The sequence below is a fragment of the Geotrypetes seraphini genome, chromosome 9, assembly GCF_902459505.1.
Source record: "Geotrypetes seraphini chromosome 9, aGeoSer1.1, whole genome shotgun sequence".
Taxonomy (NCBI): domain Eukaryota; kingdom Metazoa; phylum Chordata; class Amphibia; order Gymnophiona; family Dermophiidae; genus Geotrypetes; species Geotrypetes seraphini.
The window spans coordinates 20,550,267-20,570,366 of NC_047092.1; the positions used below are offsets into that span (position 1 = coordinate 20,550,267).

General features: G+C 47.0%; 1 protein-coding gene across 5 annotated transcripts in view; it reads right to left on the minus strand.

The window, feature by feature from the left end:
- FLNC (filamin C) overlaps positions 1-20,100 on the minus strand; it is a 234,353-nt gene that overhangs the window by 108,630 nt on the left and 105,623 nt on the right. For all 5 annotated transcript variants that reach the window (XM_033958234.1, XM_033958233.1, XM_033958232.1 and 2 more), the window contains 5 exons: positions 16,933-17,070; positions 15,452-15,578; positions 7,380-7,516; positions 6,554-6,747; positions 496-609 (listed from right to left, as the gene is read on the minus strand). In XM_033958234.1, coding sequence (XP_033814125.1) covers positions 496-609; positions 6,554-6,747; positions 7,380-7,516; positions 15,452-15,578; positions 16,933-17,070 — 710 coding nt within the window. The remainder of the gene's footprint in view (positions 1-495; positions 610-6,553; positions 6,748-7,379; positions 7,517-15,451; positions 15,579-16,932; positions 17,071-20,100) is intronic.

Here is a 20,100-nt window from a genome sequence, read left to right on the forward strand (position 1 = left end):
ACACAATCACAAAGTCAATCTGAGGTCCTCTGATGAGCATAAGAAGCATTCATTTTTATCAATGGAACTACTCTTTTTTTTCTTTCATTTCCGACTTCGAAGGGATGTCAGTTTAAAAGATTTCTTGATAAACCTTTATCCTTTCAGGCCGGGGTTTGGAACAAAACTTAAAATTTGATAAAAGCGCTTTTATAATAAATTCAAAGCGATGTACATTAATAAAGTAATGAAATAGAAACACACAATAGAACTAACTATGGACATCATACATGAGAAAAGGAGGGGAAATAGGGTGGAATTACAATTTTATAAGAAAAGAACAATTAAGGGAAAAAATGTTAAGGGATGGGGACCCTGGTAGCTAGAAATGCTTATTCTCCATGATCACTGCATTAATGACAGAGCAAAATTAATCAGTCAATTTATGCTAAACAAATTCCCAAAAGCGTCAACGAAAAGGAAACTTTTCAGTGAACTTTTCAATCTTTCCAATACCTGAGCATATATCTTCAGCTCTGCCTTTCCAGCTCCCCGAGCATCAATGGTGAACTCTGCGGGCTTGTCCACAATGCAGCCTGTTGGGGCCAGGCCGGGTCCAAAAGCTTTCACCTGAGAAGGAATCAAAATGGAGGTTTGCTTAAGAGATCAATTAAATGTTTACCTGTTTAAAAAAAAGGGTAAATGTATAATCATATTAACACCGGCACGTGCGATACACAATAAATAGAGCAATGATAACCATACGTTATTGTAGAAACAAAGAAAGCACTTGAAGAGGTAGAAAGACAGCTGGATGAACAGCCAGGCATCTAGGAGGCAATGCTATCAGGGCCTGATTCTACATATAGTGCCCAAAATATCAGTAGGGAGGCACCTAGCTCAATTCTATAAAAGGTAAGAACACCTTATAGCATCGTGCTACGTGCCCGTGTATTGCATAACTTTTAGGCGGACCCATTTAGGCAGGGGCGTAGTAAGGGAGGGGCGGGGGGATGGACCACCCTCTGGGCGCCATCTTGGTGGGGGCACCGGCACCTCTCATCATCTCCTTCCCCGCTCCTCCCCACTCCTCCCCTGCCGCGCACGCGCCTTCAATCAATTCACCCCCCACTGCACCGCCGGCGCGAGCAGCAGCTCCAACCCGCTCCTCGCACCAGCCTCGGCACGCCCCTCTAACGTCACTTCTGGGTCACGCGACTAGGACGTGGCGTCAGAAGAAGAGCCGATGCTGGCGCGGGCAGCAAGTTAGAGATGCCGCTCGCGCCGTGGAAGCTAAACAGGTACAGGGGAAGGGGAGTAAGCATGGGGGAAGCACCACCGCTCCGGGCGCCTCCCACGCTCGCTACATCACTGCATTTAGGCCAAGGAAAACCAGGCTTAAATGCCAGCGCCTAACTTGTGCACGCATCGGGCGCATTCTGTAACCGTTGCATAAATTACAGGAATGCCCAAAATCCGCCAATGCTCCTCCCCTGCCACATCCCCTTTTCAAATTCACGCATTAGAAACTGGTGTGCCGCACTTTATAGAAAATGCCGATCAAGCTCTGCGCCTTTTAATTAGTTCCAATTAGCGTCAATTAGGGTTAATTGCCAATTATCGGTGCAAATCAAATGTGCGCACCGATTTGCACGCACAACGTAAGGCACCAGGTAAAGAATTTGGGGGGGGGACCTACGATTAGGCATCCAGAAGATACACAGTAGGAGCCTAGTTCATAACAGAAAATAAGCTGGTTTTAAGAAAGGTTTGGACAAGTTCCTGGAGGAAAAGTCCATAGTCTGTTATTGCGAAAGGAAAAGGTTTCACCCCGCCAAACAAAGCAAATGCAAAAAGAAGGGGCAATCGAGACGTCAAAACAGTCAAAAAGGAAAGTCTTTATTATATAAATCCCAACAAGGATCCGAGTTTCCACAATATCAAATTGTCTTCTTCAGAGGACAAATATACCGAGTGTGTTGATGACCACAAACGTTAACACTTGCCCAGTTCCTCTGCTGTTTTCCAATATAACCCTCACCACAGCACAACCTGTGACCTGAATGCAGGTTTATTTATTATTTATTTAAAAGATTTCTAAGCCGCTTATAATCAAAACGATGTTCAAAATCGCATACACATTATTAAAACACAGCAAGATCCATAACACGAACCAAAAATTCACATTGTGCTGGGGTAAGGGTTATATTGGAAAACAGCAGAGGAACTGGACAAGTGTTAAAGTTTGTGGTCGTCAGGACCCTGTTCTATATCAACACACATGGTTTATTTGTCCCCCGAAGAAGACATTTTGATATTGTCGAAACTCAGATCCTTGTAGGGATTTATATAATAAAGACTTCCCTTTTTGACGTCTCAATTGCCCCTTCTTTTTGAGTTTTTTAAGTAGTTGCGCCTAAAATATAGGCATGTATTTGGCCCTTTCTATAACGAAAAGTAGGCGCATACTTTTGTTATATTAGAATAGACTCCAAATAGGCACCTTCTTGGCCCCTAATAATAGGCGTAGTGTTGAAGAAGTACCTTCCATGTGTCTGTGCATAAAAACGATCTACAATGACATTGAAAGGGTAGAACGACAGTTGATATCCATGAGGACAGAAGGCTATATGTGTAGAGAGCCGGGGATTAGCACTCTAAACTTAGAGTGCCTCTTATGCTAAAAATGTAAATAATTTGTGACATAGGATCGTTAGCATGAAAAGAAAACCAGGGCAAGACTGGCGGGGAGGAGGTAAAGATAGCTGCATAAGCAATGACGCTTTCAGGGAAGCATTTTGCTCTTTCTATTCCTGCCCGAACGAACGGGGAGTGAGCTGCAAGCTGGAAAGGTCATGCTGTCTGAGACTGCGACACGAAGGCTTCGTAATCTTTCCCGTTAACAACACAGCTTGTGTGGGTGGGAAGAGATGGGGGGGGCTTCTAGTAGACCAGTTCATAGACAACGGCGCGAAAGATAAAGGCGCGCACCGACAAATGAGCGCAAGATGGAGGCGCGCGCCGAAGAAAATTACAGTTTTTAGGGCTCCGACAGGGGGACATGGGGGGAATCCCCCCACTTTACTTAATAGACATCGCGCCGGCGTTATGGGGGGTTTGGGGGATTGTAACCCTCCACATTTTACTGTAAACTTAACTTTTTCCCTAAAAACAGGGAAAAAGTAAAGTTTTCATTAAAATGTAGGGGGTTACAACCCCCCAAACCCCCCATAACGCCGGCGCGATGTCTATTAAGTAAAGTGGGGGGGTTCCCCCCCATGCCCCCCCGTCGGAGCCCTAAAAACAGTAATTTTGAGCGGCGCGCACCTCCGTGCTGCGCTCAATTGTCTGGGCGCGCCTTTGTCCCGGCACGCTTTTGACCTGACACCAGTAGACCAGCTACGCAGACACCCATTTGGAAAGATGGACTTTATGCAGCCAGTCTGCGCTACAGAGGAAGTGCATGACAGCAATTTTGCGGCACCAAAGGAGCAGCTGTAGAACAAAGTAAAGGAAACAGAGAAGCCCCCACGTAAAATCCAACAAAGAGACAACAAGTGGGGCGTGGGATAGAACACGTCAACCTTGGGACACACAATCTTTTATTTCTATAAAATCAAAATAAATACAGAAGCACATAAAACATGAATAAGAACGTGATGTCCTTATATTGGAATGATCCACGGAGACCACCGTGTACCCTGTTGATTTTGTGCCTGGGCTTTTCTCCGAGCCTTGTATTTGTTCTCAGTCTTTCTAAAGATTTTTTAAAAGTTTGTATTCCCAACACTGGAGTGACACCTAGTGGACCTATATTCACACCCCTGAGGCAGGCCTCCATCTGGGGGCCGAAACACAGACCGTGTCGGGTCATCACCTGGATCATTCCAATATAAGGACATCACACTTGGGCAGGAGCAATTCCCACTCATTCCTGTCCATGCTCTTTCACCGATGAAAATAGCTGCCGAGACTTCCAGTGGCAGTCTGGCGAGGCTAATCAGCCTCATGAGACTGCCGCTGGAAGTCTCGGCAGCTATTTTCATCGCTGGAAGAGCATGGGCAGGAGCAAGTGGGAATCGCTCCAGCCCCAGCACGCGGCTAGACCACCAGGGAAACAAGGCAGGCCTGGAGTCTTTCCTCTGAGTCCGGGAGGGGGTTGATGACGTCTGTTCAGCGAGGGAGGGGGAAGGCACTGACGTGTATTTTTTTAACAATTATTATTAAAAACAAAACAAAAAAAAAAATTAATGTCCAATCATCCAGATTTTTAATTATCCGGACTGCTCTCTGCAGAGGTTAAAACGTTCAGATAATCGGTGTTCTACTGTACCTGGAAAATACAGTAAATACCTAAATATATATTTTTTAGATCCTTAAAATCAGAAATCCAAATTTTATATAATAACCAATTAAAAGCCCCCAAGCCCCATGAGCAGGTTAAAATTTCTCCAATCAGTGATTTGCATCTTTTTTCTGTTCAACCAAGCTCCTAAAGCCTCCTATCTTCTCTGTACATCTCCATATGAATGTAAACAGTGGTGCCTCACACAACGAACTTAATTCGTTCCAGGAGCAAGTTTGTTATGCGAAAAGTTCGTTATGTGAAACGCGTTTTCCCATAACAATACATGTTAAAAAAAATAATTCGTTCTGTAGCATAAAATATGCTAAGATGACATAAAAAAAGATAAATTTTTGGTTATTATTTTTATTTAGATACATCTAAAAACATAATTGTTTTTTAAAACAACACACATTTTTTAAATTTAAAGACAGACTAAGTAGAGTCTAATTTTACAGTGAGAGGGCAGAGTCTCAGCGGCAAAAACTGGGACTTAACTGTTCATTTTTTTTTTTTTTCTACCGTGTTTCCCCGATGATAAGGCAGGGCCATCAAATAAGACAGCCCCCCCTTTTTAGAAAAAAATGTAAAATAAGGCACCCCCCCGCAAATAAGCCACCCACTGATACCTGCGCTTACCCGAATCGGGTGGTACGGTGGGTGACTCCGTGTGGTCCCTGGCACCCCCGACACGATCGGGGCAAGAGGGAGCTCAAGCCCTCTTGCCCCCCCGACTCCCCGACACGATCGGGGCAAGAGGGAGCTCAAGCCCTCTTGCCCCCCCCCGACTCCCCGACACGATCGGGGCAAAAGGGAGTCCAAGCCCTCTTGCCCCGCCGATTCCCCAACTCCCCGACAATATCGGGCCAGGAGGGAGCCCAAGTCCTCCTGGCCACGGCGACCCCCTAACCCCACCCTGCACTACATTACGGGCAGGAGGGATCCCAGGCCCTCCTGCCCTCGACGCAAACCCCCCCCCCCCCCAACGCCCGCCCCCCCCAAGAACCTCCGACGGCCCCCCCAGCCGACCCGCGACCCCCCTGGCCGACCCCCACGACACCCCCAACCCCCTTCCCCGTACCTTTCTGTAGTTGGCCGGACAGACGGGAGCCAAACCCGCCTGTCCGGCAGGCAGCCATCGACGGAATGAGGCCGGATTGGCCCATCCGTCCCAAAGCTCCGCCTACTGGTGGGGCCTAAGGCGCCTGGGCCAATCAGAATAGGCCCGGGAGCCTTAGGTCCCTCCTGGGGGCAGGGCCTGAGGCACATGGTCGGGTTGGGCCCATGTGCCTCAGGCCCCGCCCCCAGGAGGGACCTAAGGCTCCCGGGCCTATTCTGATTGGCCCAGGCGCCTTAGGCCCCACCAGTAGGCGGAGCTTTGGGACGGATGGGCCAATCCGGCCTCATTCCGTCGTTGGCTGCCTGCCGGACAGGCGGGTTTGGCTCCCGTCTGTCCGGCCAACTACAGAAAGGTACGGGGAAGGGGGTTGGGGGTGTCGTGGGGGTCGGCCAGGGGGGTCGCGGGTCGGCTGGGGGGGGGCGGTCGGAGGTTCTTGGGGGGGGGGCGGTCGTTGGGGGGAGGGGGGTTTGCGTCGAGGGCAGGAGGGCCTGGGATCCCTCCTGCCCGTAATGTAGTGCAGGGTGGGGTTAGGGGGTCGCCGTGGCCAGGAGGACTTGGGCTCCCTCCTGGCCCGATATTGTGTGGGGAGTTGGGGAATCGGCGGGGCAAGAGGGCTTGGGCTCCTTTTTGCCCCGATCGTGTCGGGGAGTCGGGGGGGCAAGAGGGAACCAGGTGGAGAGAGGGCAGTTAAGCGCAGTGCCTGCGCGGAAGGATGCAGCTCGGGCGACTTCGTTGTGTGAAACGAAGTTCGTTGTACGGATCAAGACATAAAGTTCGTTGTGCGCAGCGTTCGCTGTGCGAGGCGTCCGTTATGCGAGGCACCACTGTACATTGAATATGAACACTCATTTCTTTGTATCTTACAGCATCGTGACTGTTTGTAGTGCTACAGAAATTAGAAGGGGCAGAATGGAATACAGCTGGTGGACAGCTGTAAAAACATCTGGATGAGAGGAGGTGGAAGAGGGATAGACGGGTCGTAAAAGCATCTGTGTCAAACATATTGATGTGGTTGATCTTTCATGGTGAGAGCGATAACAGTGATGGAAAAGGACGGGAAGTGGAGTTGACGAGACTGGAAGAGCCTGAGTCAGCTTCCTAATACTTACTTTCTCCGGAAAGTACTCATTTGTTGCAGGATGGATATGGGCGATGAAGGGGCTGTCTTTGATGTCCTCATCATCACAGATGACGTGGACGGCATATTCACCGGGTTCGGTAGGCCAGTAACGTACATCACACGACCCATCTCCTTTATCGTCACACTCAATCTTCGCCTGAGAAGGACCCTCAATGGAGAAGCCTAACGGGAAACAGAACCATGAATGAACTGTTATCTAATGGAAGAAGCATAGAGTAGGGTTAGCAGACGCCCAGATTTTCAAAACCCGGCGAGATCGGGGACGGGGTGCATCAGCACATGCACGGATGTGACGGGATGGCATCGCATGCATGCATGCATGCATGCGATGACATCAGGTTGCATCTGGGAGAAGAATGGGGTGGGGCTGGGGAGGATCCAGGGGTGTAATAGGGTGTGCCTGGGGGCGGGACCACACGTCCTCTTTTACCAGATGAAAAATCTGGTAACCTTAGCAAAGAGGTATGAATACACCTACAGCAAGGACTCATCTGATGTCTGGATTTCCCGGGACATGTCCTCCTTTTGAGGACATGTCCAGGGTTAGGCATTTTGTCTGTTTTGAAAAGCCTCCTCAAATCGCGTCAAGCACGCACAGACTTCCTCCCTGCCTGAAAAGAGGCGGGGCTGAGGCGGGACTGGGAGAGGGATTAGGGCATTATAGGGCAGGGATGGGTGGACCTGGTGGCGGGTCTAGGGGTCCATATTTTCCAATTGAAATAATCTAGCAACCCTACATCTGCTGCTTCTTTAAGAGTGGAAGTACTAACATTATTATTATTCTTGTCTCTTACCCAGTGTCCCCACTTCTGTACCAATTGCCTCCACCACAAAGTCAGCCGATTTGCCCACCACTCCTGTCTCCAGACCAGGACCCCAGGCTCGTACCTTCTGAGACCCAGCTTCAGGGCTCACCTGCACCTCAAAGGGGCTGTAAACGCATGAGATAAAACGAAACAACTTTTCAGCACAAGCGAAACATCCAAACCACCTTGCAAAGCCCTGTCAGTAAACTCTCTATCTAGTGGGTAGATTTCAGCTTTGGCTAGCACTAACACCACTGCAGTCAGTTTCTAAAATTAGGATAGGCACAGAAGAAGCATGGAACTGGCTTCAGTTCTTCCACATGGCCAGCAATGGAGATACTGTGAAGCAATACTTATGAGCCCAGGAAGGAGGAGGGAACCTCTTTCATCACACAACAGTGACACCTACTGGTCAACGTCAGGCTGTGCGGTACCAGGCTCCAGAAGGAGCAATAGTCTGTGACTTCTGACTTGAGGACTGTTGTAATAGGGGTATTAATGGGATGAAAAGTTATTTTAAAAAGTGGGAAAAACCTCTGAGAGTAATTTCAAATGAAGATTCTGGTATCAGGATCCCAGTAGAGACCTGTTCCAATTCAGCCATAAGCCAAAAAGAAGCAATAGGAAACTTTCATGCCATAAAAAATGAAGTACAGAAACCTACTGTCAGCCATGAACAGTCTAAGCTCAACAACAGATCCCAGTGAATCAATATTCAAAAACACTTATCCAGATGGCAGCAGCTGCTATCCAGGAAAGATCCCTATTTAGGTGCGTTTTGAATTTTCAGCTCCACTATCTGGACAGTGCAGCGGAAAAGTCTTAAAGACAGCCATGACGCTATCTGCATTCTGCCAGGGCGAAGCAAGGGCATTCTGGAGGAAAAGTCCATAGTCTGTTATTGAGAAAGACACGGGGGAAGCCCCTGCTTGCCCTGGATCGGTAGCCCTGGAATGTTGCTACTCTTTGGGATTCTAGAATCTTGTTACTCTTTGGGATTCCGGAATCTTGCTGTTCTTTGGGGTTCTATATGGAATGTTGCTACTCTTTGGGATTCTAGAATCTTGTTACTCTTTGGGATTCCGGAATCTTGCTGTTCTTTGGGGTTCTATATGGAATGTTGCTACTCTTTGGGATTCTAGAATCTTGTTACTCTTTGGGATTCCGGAATCTTGCTGTTCTTTGGGGTTCTATATGGAATGTTGCTACTCTGGGATTCTAGAATCTTGTTACTCTTTGGGATTCCGGAATCTTGCTGTTCTTTGGGGTTCTATATGGAATGTTGCTACTCTGGGATTCTAGAATCTTGTTACTCTTTGGGATTCCGGAATCTTGCTGTTCTTTGGGGTTCTATATGGAATGTTGCTACTCTTTGGGATTCTAGAATCTTGTTACTCTTTGGGATTCCGGAATCTTGCTGTTCTTTGGGGTTCTATATAGAATGTTGCTACTCTTTGGGATTCTAGAATCTTGTTACTCTTTGGGATTCCGGAATCTTGCTGTTCTTTGGGGTTCTATATGGAATGTTGCTACTCTTTGGGATTCTAGAATCTTGTTACTCTTTGGGATTCCGGAATCTTGCTGTTCTTTGGGGTTCTATATGGAATGTTGCTACTCTTTGGGATTCTAGAATCTTGTTACTCTTTGGGATTCCGGAATCTTGCTGTTCTTTGGGGTTCTATATGGAATGTTGCTACTCTTTGTGTTTTGGCCAGGTACTAGTGACCTGGCTTGGCCACCGTGATGGACCATTGGTCTGACCCAGTAAGGCTATTCTTATGTTCTTTTTTTTTTTTTTTATTTTATATTTATCAAATTTTACATTTTATAAATCAAGTATCCACTTGTACAGAAAGTTGAAGAAAAGCAGAAAAATAATACTCATAGGTAAAATACATAATAATCAACTAAATAAAATAAATGTTTAGCTTAAATTCAGCTCAAGTCCTCAAAATTAGATCCAAGATGGATGAGGCGGACATATTAACAGATGCTGACGAAAATCAAATCAAATATTAGGAAAACAAAGTCCCTTAGCTGAGGAAGGATATCATTTATTCAATTGGACCTCTCTTGATTTCCCTTCATCCAGTCGAGTTCCTGCCAGAAAAGCTGTCAACTGGAATGGCTCAAAGAATACATATTTCTTCATATGGTACTGTATTACACATTTGCAAGGGTGTCGTAGGAAAAAGGTCCCTCCAAGAGATATAACACCTGGCTTCATCAAAAGAAACTCTCGCCTTCTTCTCTGGGTTTCCCGTGCCAAATCTGGGAACATTAATATTTTATGTCCAAGAAATTCTTTCATTTTATTCCTGAAGTACATTCTAAGCAACCAGTTTTTATCTGGTGCAAGGGCCACCGTGAGAAGCAATGTTGCCGGAGATGCTAGCTCTCTGTCCGAAAGTTCCAAGATTGCAGAAACATTAAGTGGTTGATTATCCTCCTGTTGTTTAGGTGGTAATTTAGTAGTTTTCATTGGTAAGTAATATACTTGAGTAAGTGGTGGTAATGTATCCTCTGGAATACCCAAAATCTCTACCATATAACGTTTCATCATATCTCTAGGTGTCACAGAGGCTATCTTAGGAAAATTAATCAAACGGAGATTATTATTACGAGAAAAGTTCTCCAAATTTTCCAATTTTCTGCGCAAACTTGTGTTATCTTTTACCATTGCTTCATTAAGCTGTTTTGATGCTTTTAACTCCTGTTGTATATTCAGAATTGAGTTCTTGGATTCATCAACTTCAACTTTTATATTTTTTATATCATTTTCTTGAAGAGTAATTTTATTTTCCAGCTGCAAAAGCTGGGGCTTAACAGACTTGGCTAGGTCAGCAACTAAATCCCAGATTGAGTCCAGTGTTACTTCTCTGGGTTTTTCAATAACATATGAAAGATTGGGAATTTGAATAGTCTCACCAGTTATCAGTTGATTCTGGCAATCCTTCTGCTGGGCTGAAATGATCCCTGATGTTTCCAAATCCTCTGTACTTCTTGGACTCACCTGAAAACTCAGGGAGTCCATCTCCACGCTCCCCTCTCTGTTTTTCCTGGCCTCCGAGGGTAGGTGCTTGCTTCCTTCCGGGAGCTCCTCCACTCGTGGGGAGCTGGTAACCTGAGGAGGTGGGGGAGGTGCCCTAGCGTCGGGGCTGAGCGTAGTCTCTAGCCCCAAGGAGATCACCTCGTTTCCGCCTCTCTGAGGTGTCTCCAGCGGGGGGGGTGCCGACGCTGCCGGGATATCCTGCATCCGACGCAGGAGCTCTTCAATATTGCCGAACGAGGGGACCGCCGAACGCCGCGAGGCTCCAGCGGCGCTGCGGCCTCTCCTCTTCGGCATTCTAAGTAAGTAACTCTTTCCTTTCTGAAAAGTTTTCAGAAAATCTCCGGCGTGCTGCTCAGCGTCCGGGACCGTCGGCCATCTTCTATTCTTATGTTCTTATGCAGATAATTATGTGGATAGAGCTTTAACAGCACAAGGACTGAATATCACTGCTCTCCAAAATTCTAATGCTAGTAACCATTGAATTTGTATATTCAGTGCAGCCACTTCTGTGGATAGCAGCACCGAAGATACATGGACCATTGAAATACCATAGCTGGCTTGTAAAACAAATGCTGACCACCGGATTTGAATATTGGTACTCCAGCATTTTTCCCTGTCTGTCCCGGCAGGCTCACAATGTACCTGGCGCCATGGGGAGATTAAGTGACTTGCCCAGGGTCATAAGGAGCAGTATGGGTTTGAACCCCCAACCTCAGGGTGCTGAGGCTGTAGCTTTAACCACTGCACCACTCAAGAAATCAAAATGTAGTATAAATGAGCCAAGTATAGGACAAACAAGCCATTGTGACATCACTGGTGAGGTTGGCTCTTAGGCAGTGGTGGAATGAGGTATTATGACATCACAATACCAGCTCTGGTTATCAAAGGCTGAAACTCTTCACACTATTTATTCAGTTTTCTATAATGTTCTCCCAGGGGAGCTCAGAACGGTTTAAATGAATTTATATTTATTCAGATACTCAAGCATTTTTCCCTGTCTGTCCTGGTGGGCTCACAATCTATCTAATGTACCTGGGGCCATGAGGGGATTAAGTGACTTGCCCAGGGTCATAAGGAGCAGCACAGGGTTTGAACCCACAATGTCAGGGTGCTGAGGCTGTAGCTTTAACCACTGCGCCACTCAAGAAATCAAAATGTAGTATAAATGAGCCAAGTATAGGACAATCAAGCCATTGTGACATCACTGGTGAGGTTTGCTCTTATTGGTGGAATGAGGCATTATGATGTCACAATACCAGCTCTGGCTATCAGAGGCTGAAACTCTTCACACTGTTTATTTACTCAATTTTCTATACCGTTCTCCCAGGAGAGCTCAGAATGGTTTACATGAATTTATTCAGGTACTCAAGCATTTTTCCCTGCCTGTCCCAGTGGGCTCACAAACATACAGTCTTCATGCTGCCCATATGGGCATCTGAAGACAAAATACTGTACTAACCATGGCACCAGTTGTTGTAGTGCCACTTTCACTATTTGAACTTGGAAAGGAAGGCAGACCTCTACCAGTCAATGTATGCACCTCTAAATTCATCAGTACCCTTTTCCTACCCCGTATCCCCAACATTTCACTGGTAAGCCACATCTGAACCAGCTGAACTATGGGTATAAAGCGTTGTGACATAATTAATGTATTACACCAGAGGTTCCCAACCCTGTCCTGGAGGACCACCAGTCCAGTCGGGTTTTCAGGATAGCCCTCATGAATATGCATGAGAGAGATCTGCATATAATGGAGGTGCCAGGCATGCAAATCTGCTCCATGCATATTCATGAGGGCTATCCTAAAAACCCGACTGGCCTGGTGGTCCTCCAGGACAGGGTTGGGAACCACTGTAGAACACAACACATATACTTCAAAGGGAAAGGTAAATTTAAACGACATGTTACCATCTCTCTAATTTGAGACAATTACAACTTTGACTGCTGTCTGACCATCTGTTCCGACCTGTCAATCAGCAGCTCATTGGAGCATGGGCCATTATCCAACACAAACAGGACTGGCCCATTGTCAGATAATTCAAAAGTCGGATAACATGGAACAGATTGAAAATGTGTTTCAAGCGCTGCAGTGAAAACAGGGTCTCAGTAGAAAAGCTAAACTACCCTTCCACTGAATCGGGTGCCAGGAAAGTGGAAAAAGAGCCGCAATGACATCATCAGGGGTCTCTTGGATATGCCGAATTGTCGGATTAGCAAAGGTCGAAGAGAGACTCTGCTGTACCTGCTCTTGCATTTGAACCTGCAGCAGTGCCAGTTGCTATGCAGAGAGGACAGCGCTGGGGCGAGAGTGAAAGACGCCATTGATAGGCTTTTGACAGTGTTGTTCAAGGCTGGCTCCAATGAAAATATTATTTTTCTGTTTAAACCGCGGCGGCAGCTTCTCTCAAGAGCCGCACCAGCGTCGGAATCCTCTCTAACGTCACAACGTCAGAGACAAGGCTTCCGATGCTGGTGCGCCTCTTGAGAAAAGCTGCCGCCGCGGCTTTAAACAGAAAAATAACATTTTCATGGGAGCCAGCCTTCGGAGAAGCTTTGGACACAGGGCCGGATGCAAGAGGAGCCGCCACCGCAAAAAGCTTTAGTAAGGGAGCCAGCCAGACTGCGAGTGTGGGGCCGTTTTAAGCGCGGATCGGTCAAGGAGCCGCCGCTGCCCGCGGCTTTGAAATTTAGCAAGGGAGCCGGCCAGAAAAGAAAATGCTGCTGCCCTGCTGCACAGGGAATGGGGTGGGGGACTTTTAAAATGTAAAGTGGCCCGGCCTACCAAAAGCCCCAAGGCTGCATGGTTTGCAGGTAAGGGAGAAGGGTTCCTAACGGACAGTGGGGAAGGTACAAGTAAGGGAGAAGGGCTACTGCTGGACAGGGGGGAGCAGAGAATGGGGGGATGACAAGTAAAGGAGAAGGGCTACTGCTGTACAGGGGGAGCAGGGAATGGGGGGGTGACAAGTAAAGGAGAAGGGCTACTGCTGGACGGGGGGAGCAGAGAATGGAGGGATGACAAGTAAAGGAGAAGGGCTACTGCTGTACAGGGGGAGCAGGGAATGGGGGGGTGACAAGTAAAGGAGAAGGGCTACTGCTGGACAGTGGGAGAAGGGAATGGGGGGGTGACAAGTAAAGGAGAAGGGCTACTGCTGGACAGTGGGAGCAGGGAATGGGAGGGGTGACAAGTAAAGGAGAAGGGCTACTGCTAGATAGGGGGAGCAGGGAATGGGGGGTGCTGCTGGACAGGGAGGAGTTAAAAGTAAGGGAGAAGGGCTGCTAGCACCCGTTAATGTAACGGGCTAAAAAATAATTGCCTAATAAAATACTTTTTAAGTATATAAGTATTGTAAGAACAGTGAATGCAACTATTGTTAATGTTCTTATCCTAACAATTTTATTGCTCACCAATTCAATCCACTTTGCTTTTAGTAAAACTAAATTTTGGAAATGACTGTCACTCATGCATGTGTGCTTCAAACCAGTGCGGCTAAAAAGTCTCTGAGTCAAATGTTGCTTCAAATCAGGCCAGGCTGCAATATTACTGACGTCTTTTGACTGCTTCTGAAACACTATACTTCCATATAGCGAAGAATACTTTATCAACATCATTGTCATTATCATCTACATGAGATGCAGCATCACTTACATCGTCATCTTTGTTACCATCATCATCCTGGCCAATTATATGAGGGGGCCTCTGAAAAGTTCTCAGCCCAACCAAGAAGAGAATGATGTGGAGCCACGAAACTTACAAGCTATTCCACATTTTTCTTGACACTTTTTGTTTCAACGAGGCAAAAGCATCTAGAACATGGGCACAAGTATAGGGAAACCAAGCCATTGTGACATCACCGATGAGGTTGGCTCTTAGGCATTGGTGGAATGAGGCATTATGACATCACAATACCAGGGGCCCCTGAAAAGTTCTCAGCCCAACCAAGAAGAGAATGATGTGGAGCCACGAAACTTAAAAGCTATTCCACATTTTTCTTGACACTTTTCGTTTCAATGAGGCAAAAGCATCTAGAACATGGGCACAAATATAGGGAAACCAAGCCATTGTGACATCACCGATGAGGTTGGCTCTTAGGCATTGGTGGAATGAGGCATTATGACATCACAATACCAGGGACCTCTGAAAAGTTCTCAGCCCAACCAAGAAGAGAATGATGTGGAGCCACGAAACTTACAAGCTATTCCACACTTTTCTTGACACTTTTCGTTTCAACGAGGCAAAAGCATCTAGTACATGGGCACAAGTATAGGGAAATCCAAGCCATTGTGACATCACCGATGAGGTTGGCTCTTAGGCATTGGTGGAATGAGGCATTATGACATCACAATACCAGGGGCCTCTGAAAAGTTCTCAGCCCAACCAAGATGTGGAGCCATGAAACCTATAAGTTATTCCACATTTTTTCTTGACACTTTTTGTGACTCCTCCTTCCCCTGTCACTTCCCCTTAAGGAGGAGCTACTTATATTAAGGTAGCTCTGACACTGTGAGGCTCCTTCACAGTGTCCTAGAGCAGTGTTCTTCAACCACCGGTCCATGGAGCAGTGCTGGTCCACAGAAATTTCCTGCCGGTCCATAGGGCCGGCATGTGCATCAGGCCCATAACAGTGTTCTTCAAACGCCGGTTCACGGTGCGATTGATGCAGCGTTTATCTTCTGGCCGGCTCCCTCTTCCTCACTGACTCAGTGCACAAAGCCACGGGCAGCGGCTCCTATGCACGTCCTGCGCCTGAACTGGAAGCCTTCTCTCTGATGTCGCAACATCAGAGGAAGGCTTCCAGATGGCCCACGACTTAGCTCAGTGTTCTTCAACCACCGGTCTGCAGACCGATGCAGGTCCACAAAATAATTATTTTATTTCTGCTGGTCCATAGGTGTAAAAAGGTTGAAGAACACTGTCCTAGAGCATGCAATTATCCAAGGCAGGGCAGCATGACTGGAAAAGAGAAAACGCACTGGAATGCTGAAAACAGTAGAGCAACAAGCACTTTACCTGCGTGGGATGGGGTGGCCTCCCCATGTGATGGTGACCACATATTTGCCAGGTACAACAGGATGATAATCACACTCAAATACGCCATTGCCAATGTCCCGGATTTTCACCGGCTCCTCGGTGCCTCCTGGATGAGAGAAGGGGTCAGTCACATGATGTACAGAGTCCCCGACATAGCACATGTCAACAAAGAGACAGTGGATGTTTTGCAGTATCCAGCCTCACTGTTATATTATCTCAGAGGTGGGGTGATTTGGGACATTATTTAAAAAAAAAATAAAAAAAAAACACCCCATATGGCGGGGTATGATATGCACCTCACAGACAAGAGTGAAAAAGATTTTCTCCAGGTTTCAGGCTGAACATGCTCTGACTGAATCTCTCCCTAGGTACAAGTGCCTTAGGGAAAAACACTTTATCTATGTTCACCCCCTTCCCTTCTGCATCCAATCCCAAAGAAAGGCTTAAACTTTCTAAATGCACAGAAAAAGCCTTCAGAGTTTTTTGAATTACTGAGTTGATTCCCAATTCCAGAAACGATACTGCCACCGTGTTTCCATGAAAATAAGACAGTGTCTTATATACATTTGGGGCCCAAAAAAGGCCCTAGGTCTTATTTTCGGGTAGGGATTATTTTTTTCATGTACATGATCATCTCTCCCTTCCTCTCATTCACCCCAGTTCTTCCTCTTTGCTTTCCCCCACATGTGCAACATCTTTCCTCCCCTCTCACCCATCCCCTTGTGCCTTCCCTCTGCAGCATCTTTCTATTCCTCCATCCTTCCCATCCCCCTGTGCAGCAGAACCCTTGCCCAGCTTCCATCCTTCCCTCCCTCCTATCCCTCGTGCAGCAGAACACTTGCCCAGCTTCTATGCTTTTCTCCCATCCCCCGTGCAGCAGAACCCTGCCGCTGCCCCCACCACGCAGCTGAACCCCCGCTGACCTGCCGTCCTTCCCTCCCAACCGATCCCCGCCGACCGCAACCATAAATACCTTCCAGCAGAGGAACGTCGGGCCAGCAGCCTTCTGTGTGCTGATGATGTCTTCAGTACACAGAAGGCCCCAGCGAGAAGGCCGCAAAGCAGCCTGTGAGTGCTGCTGGCCCGACGCTCCTCTGCCGGAAGGTATTTATGGCCACGGTCGGCGGGGATCAGTTGGGAAGGAAGGATGGAGGGTCAGCGGGGGTTCGGCTGCGCAGCAGGGGAGGGATGGGGGAAGCGCGGCTGCCTACAACTAGGGCTTATTTTCGGGAGTAGGGCTTATATTAAGACCTACCCCGAAAATCATGCTAGGGCCTATTTTCAGGTAGGTCTTATTTTTGGGGAAACACGGTATATAATGACAGGAGTAGGAATATGATACTGGGAGAACAGCTAGCACAGAAAATGCAGATTAAACTAACTCTCCCGACATACAATTTTGGGAATTTCGACGCTCAAGAGACACTATAGGGCTTGCGGTAGCATTTTACTTGACTTACTTGGCCCCTTGACGCTGACTTTAAGCTCCCCGCTGCCTGCCCCCTTGGTGAAAACTTTAAAATCGGCCACTTCTTTGACTCGGATTCCTTTGGGCTGCAGGCCTCTTCCAGTGGCCCTGCACGCATTTGGACTGCAGGCTGCGGACACAGAGTGGATAAAAAGAGTTGTGAATATCAATGCCTTGGGTGGGAGGGGGGTGGATGTTAGATGCAACACAGCACAAACCAGCCGCTGCAAAGACTAGAATGCCTGGTACCTTACACATGCAATGCTCCCGTTGATTGACTATGCGGTAAAGCACCCAGTGATCTAAAAATTCAATATGCCCATCCACTACACATGCAACCACACCTCTGGAGGTGTTCCAGATGTACAACATGTCCATTCATCAAATATGCACCATCCCCCTCTGGAGGCCTAACTTAATGGGCACTTAGCCCCTCATAATCACTGTTAATTGGAATTCATTGAAAGTTAAGCGCCTAACTCGAAAAGCGCGACTCTATAAAAAGTAGGCGTCTACTTAAAAGTAGGCATGTTTAGGGGCGGATCGTGGGCGTGTTTTCAAGTCAGGCGTCTAGTTTTGAATGAGGTGCACACATTTGGGCCAAGAAAACCCTGGCATAAATCTGATACGTCTAAAGTTAAGACGTCCAGCGATGCCCGATGCGTGATTCTATACAATGCACTAACTTCTATAGAATCGCGCTTACTGCCGCACCAGTTGGCGCCAATTTTATAGGCGACCTATATAGAATCGAGGTCTAAATATGCCTCATCTACCTCTGAAGGAGAGGAAGAGGGATAGACGAGGTCAGGAGGAAGTCCATGCAGCGTTGGCCTTTGGGTCATGACAGAGATCTCCGAAAGAAAACTGAACCCCACACCACCTTAAAATGTTGCTTCTAATCGAACCATGGTCAGGTCACTAAAATTGGAATCCGGACATCTCTGGCTGATAAATCTGGTTATCCCAGCGGAGATTCTTATTTTGGTTTTTTTTAAACCAGTTTTTAAAGTAAATGTGAATGTTTTTTTTTTTTTAAATTTTGTTTCTGTGTGCAGAAGCAGAGATACACAGATTGGCTCTGCATAAGGTGGCAAAGGGCACAGAAGGATGACCCTCAAGAAAGTGCCAGGATGGCATCAAAACGGTCTTCTATCTGGGTCGACAGCATTGATCCTTCTGTAGTTATTGCATGTTGAAGCTACCCTGCCAGCTCCAGAGTCTATGCTACTGCCTTGGATTCGGTTTAGTTATGCTGCTGTTGTTTGCATATCCTTCCTCCTGCGTCACAATTGTAAGAAAATGCCAATAGCTTTAAAACTCTTATTTTACCAGCTCCAATAGTTATTGCTTCTAAAACCCTGACATCATCTTTCTCCGCAAATCCTGGAAGAAACATCTATGGAAGCCAGCTGCAGACCACAGCCCTCTTTCAAAACAGGTCAGGCATGAAACTACTACTAATTTAAACAATTACATTTTCTCTGCCATGACCCATTGGGTGTTACATTTGAAGCCATTTCCCCACTGTCTCTTCCTGTGTCAGTCATGTCGGTGGGAGACTGTCTCTCCTGGCGTGCACTTACTTATCCTTACAGAAATCCAAGAAAGCAGCAAAAGCAGCATGCATAAGAATATTTTCAGACCATTTTGGGGACTCGGCGGCAACGCTGTGCACTGTTACGAGAAAACATCTGGATTTGATCCCTGACTCAGCTCTTCTGCTTCATGGGTCATCTAGGGATGGAGATGCTGCTAAGGCAGTATGCAGATATCTTTGGCTGATGGGGGGGGAGGGCGGGGTTAATTCACACTGTGCAATGGTGACACCTAGTAGCTACAGTTAGAATCATGATTGGAGCAACCCCTCTCCCCCCACCCCAGGTCAAAGACTGCCCTTACAATGACTGAACTAAAGTAACTCCTGTCACCTTGGGTTCTGCACCTTGAGTTGTAAGTTCTTCTGAGCAGGGACTGTCTATAAATGTCAAAATGTACGGAGCTACGGATGCCTTCCAGAACTATATAAGTGATACATCATAGTACCTAGTAGTAAGTTGGATGGGAATATTACAGAGATGCCTAGTTACCCAGTTCCAGTTTGGAGACATTTTGGCCAATCCTAGTTTTGAACTTACTTCCCAAAGCAGCATGGGATTTGTAGTGCCTAATCCTGCCCATTGAGGTCAGTGCTAGGATGGTATGGTCAGAAATCCAGGACTAGCTCAAAATCTCCAGCCTGGACAATTGGTTAGTTGCAAATCGAGGCAGATGGATGCCAGATCCCAGCCCTAGTTCCAAGTGAGCTGGAGTTACAAAAGGAAACTGTAGGGGGTGAACCACAGACAACTAAAGGCTATTTTGGTCCTATCAAGCCCCTAAACGAATATTCTTCTTGATAAAAGCATTCCAATGATTTATTATACCCATAATATGCTGGGGGAGTTTTCTGTAGCTGTAATATTTTAGAGAAATTCATCAAAGAACTTTTGTGATAACTTTTTGAAATAAGTGAAGAATTAACATTGCACAATTGAAGAGATGAGTAATCCTAGCTGAGGACACGGGACAGCAATCAACTGATGCATTTTGGAGTTTCAGTTCGTGTGCTAATCCACAGGAGTCCACAAAAATGTTACACTAGCTGCAGCCTCCCTCCAGGTGGTAAAATGAACCGAGAACTGCGCACAACAGGGACGGAATCCATCTACAGCACACAGAACGGTCTGCCTGCTAATTCAAGCAACACTCAAAGCCAAAGGCTGATTCACAGATACAATGAACAGGATTTTTTTTAAAAAAGCTATGGGTTAGAAAACAAGATTCGCAGCCAGCATTTCCTCGTTTTAGACAAGCTACAGCCAATGCTCCCTCTCGGGTGCCCGGGGAACGCTGCAACGTTTCTCCCCACCAGACACGCTCCAGCTGTTTTACATTTTGAACTGCGCAAGTCTGCAAAACAGGTGGCGTAAGCTAAAGGAGGAGAAAGACGTCGGCGCTTCTCTGCACCCTTAGCAGGGGACACTGAGTGGCAGCCCCTCTCTGACCCGCTAACCACCCGATTGGGTAAGTGTATTCTACAAGGAGTTGCACGCCGGTTCTGGCGCATGAACCTGAAAAGGAGAGCCCGGCCAGGGAAGGAGCATGAGCAGATCGTGGG